Source organism: Heloderma suspectum, chromosome 5 (assembly GCF_057233095.1).
Source record: "Heloderma suspectum isolate Gila_16-S chromosome 5, 16-S_ref, whole genome shotgun sequence".
Taxonomy (NCBI): Eukaryota; Metazoa; Chordata; class Lepidosauria; order Squamata; family Helodermatidae; genus Heloderma; species Heloderma suspectum.
This window is the reverse complement of record NC_139462.1, coordinates 166816608-166823493: the sequence shown is the minus strand read 5'-3', so window position 1 is coordinate 166823493 and position 6886 is coordinate 166816608. Positions and strand designations below refer to the sequence as shown.

The 6886-nt window shown below is 40.3% G+C and overlaps 1 protein-coding gene across 1 annotated transcript in view; it reads right to left on the bottom strand.

Moving 5' to 3' along the window:
• Window positions 1–4226: 4226 nt before the first annotated feature.
• The window catches only part of DYNC1LI1 (dynein cytoplasmic 1 light intermediate chain 1), a 41058-nt gene continuing 38398 nt past the window's right edge, over window positions 4227–6886 (bottom strand). The window contains exon 13 of the mRNA XM_084858255.1: window positions 4227–6209. Coding sequence (XP_084714381.1) covers window positions 6097–6209 — 113 coding nt within the window. The 3' untranslated portion in view covers window positions 4227–6096. The remainder of the gene's footprint in view (window positions 6210–6886) is intronic.

The following is a 6886-nucleotide window of genomic DNA, read 5'->3' as shown; positions in this document are numbered from 1 at the left end:
TGTTTTAATCAATTTTGATTTTTTTCGGTCTTATGATCGTTAGCTGCCTTGAGCATCGTTTTCTTGGTGTTGAAAGGCAGGGTGCAAATCAAATAAATTCCTATTAAAACATTATACATGCATAGATGCAGTTTCCCCTACACACTATGCTCATCAGAGATTGTTTAACCCCCAATGAGCCATGGTGCATGCCTGGCAACATTTTGAATATACAACCCCAGCTCAGGGTTGTCATGTTGTGCAAACCCAGCCACCAAGGGTTAAACAACCCTTGCATAGCCCTCAGTTTGTTGTAGCCGTGTGACAGATTCAAGGTGTCCTTCAGCCAATGGCCACTCTAGTCTGTGTAGCTTTTACATTTGACTTACAGCTGCTGAAAAAAGGAAAAAAGCGATTTAAGCATCACTTACAAAAATTCGTTAAAGATCGAAAGTGGAAGAGCATCTATGCAATAGCCAGTATGACTGGGAAAGTAGCACTGACTGGAAAGCACATTTGATTTAAAATGAGTGTGTAGTGGTATTTGGGGAAATACCTAACCATGCGTTAGAACATACTGGGAGTGGGGATAATGGACACAGATAACCATTTACCAAATGCTGAGGTGAATGTGGAATGTTTGTCATTGTTTGGGTTTTATAAGAGCTTGATACTGCTCTATGATGTTTTAATCTAAACAAAGATGATGCTGGAAAAGTAGTATATATTTCAAATAAAATTATAATAAACCTACCATTTTATGGATGTAATTGCAACACACCTCTGCTTCTCTGGATTTCTGTTCTGGTACAGAAATGTGGCAAGGTACAGAAATGTGCGAGAACAATGCAAGTGACCAACTTAATAGTTTACATGCACATTATGATATACTTAATGACAGAAATTAGAAGTGACAGCTTTTAACGGCCTTCCATTTTCAGTGTCACATTAATATTTACAAATTATACCCTCTACACAGAAAGAATTCATAGCAGTGCTGGTGAGTGCATTGATGCATGCAGTGACAAAGCAGTGAATTCTTGGAGCTAAGATACCTGGATTCAAGTCCTGCTGGTTAGTGTTGGGCACAGCACTCTTGCTTTGAATAAAAGTGTGTAGGATCCATCTGCAAGACCCATTACATTTCAGTGTGAGCAAATACGCATAAAATATAGCATTGGAATATTAGTGACCTGAACCACAAATCTATTTGGAGAGGGAGGCAAAATAAAGAGTACACACAGTATGGTAAAAAGAGCTTTACATTATTAATACTCCACAACCATGCTCTGAAGGAATAGGGCAAGCTATCCTTTGAACTTTAGACATAATCATTATGAGAGTCCTGAAAAAATGTTACAGGTAAAATAATCTGTAGAATATATCCTTTAGTATGGACTACTGTACTTATTTGTTTACCTGTTCAAGAGTCTGCTACCTCCATCTTGTGGATATCTGCAGGAAGTACAAACACATTTTTCCTTCATAATTCAATGTACATCAGCAGATAATCTAGGGGTATAATGTACCTGGCCAAAACATACAGGAGAGGACAAGGCTGGTCTTGTAAATAAAGAGAAGTGAGTGGTAACAGTCTCCCATTAGATATCTCTCATTATTTCTGCTCAGTTTATTTTAGCATAGAGGTTATTGCAATATTAAGCTCAATCTCGGTCTCAAAGTGCGGTAACTCTAAAGGATATTTAAGAAATAAAATGTAAAAACATGCTGAAAGTAGAGGAAACAGAGTTGCTTACCTATATGTTCTGTCTTTTGAGTGCCCTATGCATAGTTAATTAATACATATGCAGGAGGGGCGATGGTTTGCTTTAGGGCTCAACATTATGTAGAAAACTTGTCTAGCTTGTATTAGGCTAAATGAGTGTGCTCCCTTTACATGACAGGCCATGGCCAGCACATAAATAAGGTGCCAAATGTGTGTGAGGTTAATATGTTAAGGGCACAATCCTATGCGTATTTAGACAGAAAGTCCTACAACTCCCAGCATGGCTGGCTGGGGACTGCTAGGAGTTGTAAGACTTTTTTGTGTCTAAACATAGATAGGATTGCACCCTAAATCACTGCCAGAAAGGCCAAATTAAAGTTTCACAGCATCCTTTTCTAACACTTACTGTGATTTAGAAATAGATTTACATCAATGACAATCTCATTAACATATTCACAACTTGCTTTTGGCTGAATTTCTATTTCTGTAAAATCTCCAACAATTGAGCATTTATATAAAAATGCCAGTTTGCCTACAAAATGTATTTGGGGAAAATTTAAAGTGGTTAAAACATTTATCTAAGCCAAGAAAAGGAAGACATGCTAATCTAGATGTTTATTTGAACCACTTATTGTCATGTATTTAGAGAGCAATGCTTTGCCCACCAGGTAGCTCTGGGAGGGCATAGACTACTTCAGTTTCCTGGCTCCGAGCTTGGAGGGGTCAGAGCCAGGAAACTGCACTCCCCTCCCTCTCCCTCTCATAACCGCGCTGCCTACCTCTCCGCACTTGCAAAATGGAGCACGGAGACAGGGAAAAGGGGGCGTTCCTGGGGAAGGGAGGAGACCGGGGTGGCTGCTTACACTGTTTCCTATGGCCACCCCAGCCTCCTTCCTTCCCCCTCTGAGACGCTGCTGCGAGATGGGCGAAATTGCCCATCTAGCAGAAATGCAGAGCAGCTGGAGCACACAACTGCCACTCTCCTCCAACCCAGCGCTGGATACTTGGCCGCCTCTGAGTTTGGAGGTGGCCAACTATCTGGATAGGGTTGTACCCTTACCCATTTCTTATGCTCCACACAGGGTTTGTGGGGGAGGGGTTGGTGTCACTCCATTGTATGCCTTCCCCCTGCAAAACGTGATCTTAAAATTTTCCCATACTATATCCATAATTTAGGATACCAATATTCATTTAGAAACACTGAGCAGCTAAGGCTCAACCTACCTGAAAGAATGCCTTTGCCCCTATATCCCATAGTGATCTTTGATTGTGAGCTATTTGACACAAACCACGTGCAAAATTCAAATGAAGGAATGGAAAATGGCATTTTCAGTGGTAGTTCCACAATATTCTCTTTCCCTGGAAGCTCGACAATACTCTCTTTCCCTGGAAAGTAGACAGAGCATATTCTGAAACCTCTGCTAGACTTTTCCATTTAGCTGGTTTACTGTCCAAAAATAAGCTTGATGTACCTTACATTATTATATTGCCTATTATTTTTAACTATTTAACAATGCTTATTTCTTCATTGTGATCAATTGTGTAACCGACTTGTAATTTACATTGATAGCCTAGTGCTTGAAACACTTTTGTTTGGTCCTTTTTAAGGTTATCTTCCTATTAAAAATGCATTTGTTAAACATTTGCAGAAACTTCACAGTAGCAGAAAATTATTATGTGCCTTACTTTGTTTGCAGGAGAGTTACTTACATACTGTAGACTGCATCTGAGATACAATCATTTAATGTCTTCAGAAAAGCCCTTATACTTTGATAGAATATGTTCTTATGCAAATATGCAGAGTTTAGATACTAAAAACCTTCCGTCTGTAATTCTTGAGGACACAAATTTCACAAATAGATGGTTAAACACAAACAATTCAATCCTAAGGTATAAAAAGAATAGAAAGGTGCATTACTTACCTCATCTGTCGCATAAACCTGTGCACTTCCTAAATGCACATCAAAATGCTCGCTCTGTGTTTACACAGTAGTAATCTGATCAAAAGTACAATATGTTCCATGCATTTGATTAGAAGTGAAAAACTTTGTATAGTCTTCCATAAAGATGTCTTTTGTCAGATAGTGTGTTCACTCAGCAAAGTTTGAGCTTAATAGCATAAAATATTGCAACCGTAATTTGATCTTTCTTCTTCATCAGGTAACTGTAGAAACCATAACTTTCCTTTCTGAGAGATCTTATCTTTCAGAATTCTCAAACCAGAGAGCGTTACACTGATGACTATTATTTCAAAACTGCTCTCAGAAATGGAAACCACTAACTTCTCAGTTTGCCTAAGACTGAAGTTCTGCACTAGAGAGAAATGTCTTATTTTACTGCAAGTTTGAAAAACAGCATTTTCAAGTTTGCTACGGTACCATATGCAGATTCATGTTTATTTTTTCCATTGTCACATAAACTATAGCACCATATACAGATTCATATTACATTATCAGAAGAACCATATGAGTAGATCCAGGCATTTAAGAGTGCTTTGGATTTGTTTTTTTGAACGAGAGCCCCACATACCACATAGCAAACTGCTTTTGAAAGTGAGGGAGTTGCAAGAGCAGCCGTGGATCCACTGTTCAAAGGGGGAACATTCATTGGGGGACATGCCTAAAGTAATTCTGTGGATCCCAACCCATGTAATATGTGAATTCCAGCCCTTGTATATCCAACTCTGCCAACAAAAAAAACAAAAACATAAGCTTGATGGAGGGAGCAATCCTAGATGGCCATAGGATATCTTGTTTTCTGGGAACCGGAATATCTGGTTTTCCAGGAACTGACCTTCCCCCACTTCTGCGCTGCCTTACAGGCAGCGCGGAACAGCCCTGTGCTCTGCGCTCACCAGAGGTATGCAGAGCGGCCAAAACGGGGCATTCCAGGGGATGTTCTGTGGAGGGCGGAAATGCCAGTATGACACATCCTGTGTGTTGTCCGGCAGCCTCCTCCCCTGCTCTGCCCTCCCGCATCTAGGCAGCTGCAATCAGCCGTCTAGCAGAAAATGCAGGGCAGAAGCACGGAGGGAATAATCCCCTCCATGCTTCTGCCCTGCATTGGATAGGTGGTCTCCTCCGAGTTCAGAGGCGGCCGCCTATCTGCATAGGATTGTGCCCTTAGATACTCAGAGCAGGATCTAATCTGAATGAACTTGGAGTATTTAATTTGCAATTATGTCTATACATTTGATATATTTCTTAGAAATAGTGGTTTAGAGCCCACTGAATAATGTGGGAGCATCTGAGGTTGCAGCATTGTTAAAGCTATGGAGATATGGACCTGACCAGCTCCGTGGATGGGAGAATACTAGGAGCACTATTAAAAATAGCTTTTGAAAGGAAAAAGTTTTGCTTGGGCAAGGAACACCGAACACTACCTTCCACAAGTATCAAAATGTGCTTCTCCAATATGAAAGGTATGTGTGAAACTAATGGTGGGTTTATCAAAGGTAAAAAACTATATGCACTTTTAATTAAATGCTTGGAGAATCGACTTAGATCTAAATGGTAAGAACAAATTGCTTGAGGTATTTTAGATACTGTATCAATCATCCTACAGGTCTATATCTGAAGACGGTTATCTTATTTGAGTTGAGGGTAACTTTTGCTACTGTCTACATACAGCCATGCTCCAAAAAGGTGCATACCTGTTGGACGTTCCCCAGCAAGTCCCCCCCACCAGAAACTTCCTCAACTAAACCCAAAACTTGTTTTTTAGATACCCAAGGCTATTCAACATAAAGCCCAGGAATTTAAAAAGCACTCTTTGGTTTGGTAGTGAATCCTCAATAGTGTAACACATTGTTCTGGCATGAGCTTAGTTCAAGTAGTTTTAATACAGTTTAAATTTCAAAAGAGATCAGTGCAGTCTGACGTCATATTCCAAATGAAGTGTTCAATTTTATTTCAGTTTGTTTATTGATGGTGCACAAAAGAACAACAGTTGATCGATCTCTTTCCAACAAAAACTAGTGAATTCTCTCCCTTGAGGTTAATTTGCAAAATTGCATTAAACTAAAAAGGTTGGGAGATCAATATAAATTAAGTGCCCATGTTGCATATCACCTTTTCAACTCTTCAAGCAGCCTTTTTACATTACAAATGATTGTGGACACTTTCAATGTTACAGAATGACAGGCTTTTAAACAAAATCCAGGAATTAGATACTTCTGAATGTCACACTGTACTGTGAGCAGGAGTCATACACTGTGTGATAATTTTCCATCTGTACAGTTCCCTTTTACAAAGTTGAGCAACACAAGACACCAACTGCTTGTCCTTCTCTGAAAATGTGTTTCAGCTCCCTAGTCCCAGTCACTGAAGGAAGAGGCAGAGGCAAGTTTAAATTATCCCAGAAAACCGAATAAATGGCTATATTTGGTGTCTTCAAGATGCTTCACCTTCTGTGGGGGACGTGGGTGTCGTTGGAGAGACCAGATCTGGTTTTCGTGACATTCTGTCCAATTCAGCTTGAACGTCTGTTAAGACAGGCTTCTGGCCTATACACATACAGGAGGATACAAAATAAAGCATTTTAAGTGAAACTTTTTCCACAAGTACTGATGCCAAGTGGTGTTTTTTATAGTTACAGAACTCAATACATAGTTGCTACTAAATATTTCAAGCAGTGATACTAAGGTGCAGTTCAAACATACACCATTTGAGGTGCCACAATTCTTTGAGAGAACTGAGAACACACTTGTTTGAATGTGGCCCCACAGCACTGTCACTCCATTCAGAAAGCCTACATGGCTTCTTCTGGATGTATTATCACCAGTATCTTTTTTTTCCAAGTGCATCCTTGGGTGACACAGCGGGGTGTTCCAATGATCACAGACAGAAAACAAGCCACCATGGCTTCTTCCCCTGCCCCTATGTGTGCCATGCACCCTCCCGACGTTTATATAATTACCCACGCTGCAGTGCGGGTTGGCATGTTGTCTGAACCTGGCATGCAGTGCAGTGGGCGTGGCTTTGTACCCAGCCTACATGTCGTGGGTTGTAGTGTGGGTACAAAGCTACAGTAGTGCGGGTAATTATGTAAATGGCGTGGGGAGAAGCCATGATGGCTGTGATTGTCTGAACCCAGACACAGTCTTGGACCATATCAAACTTTATTTATCTTGTAATGTATAGTATCACCCTAAAAGCTATCTTCAAAAACAGGGTTCTCCAC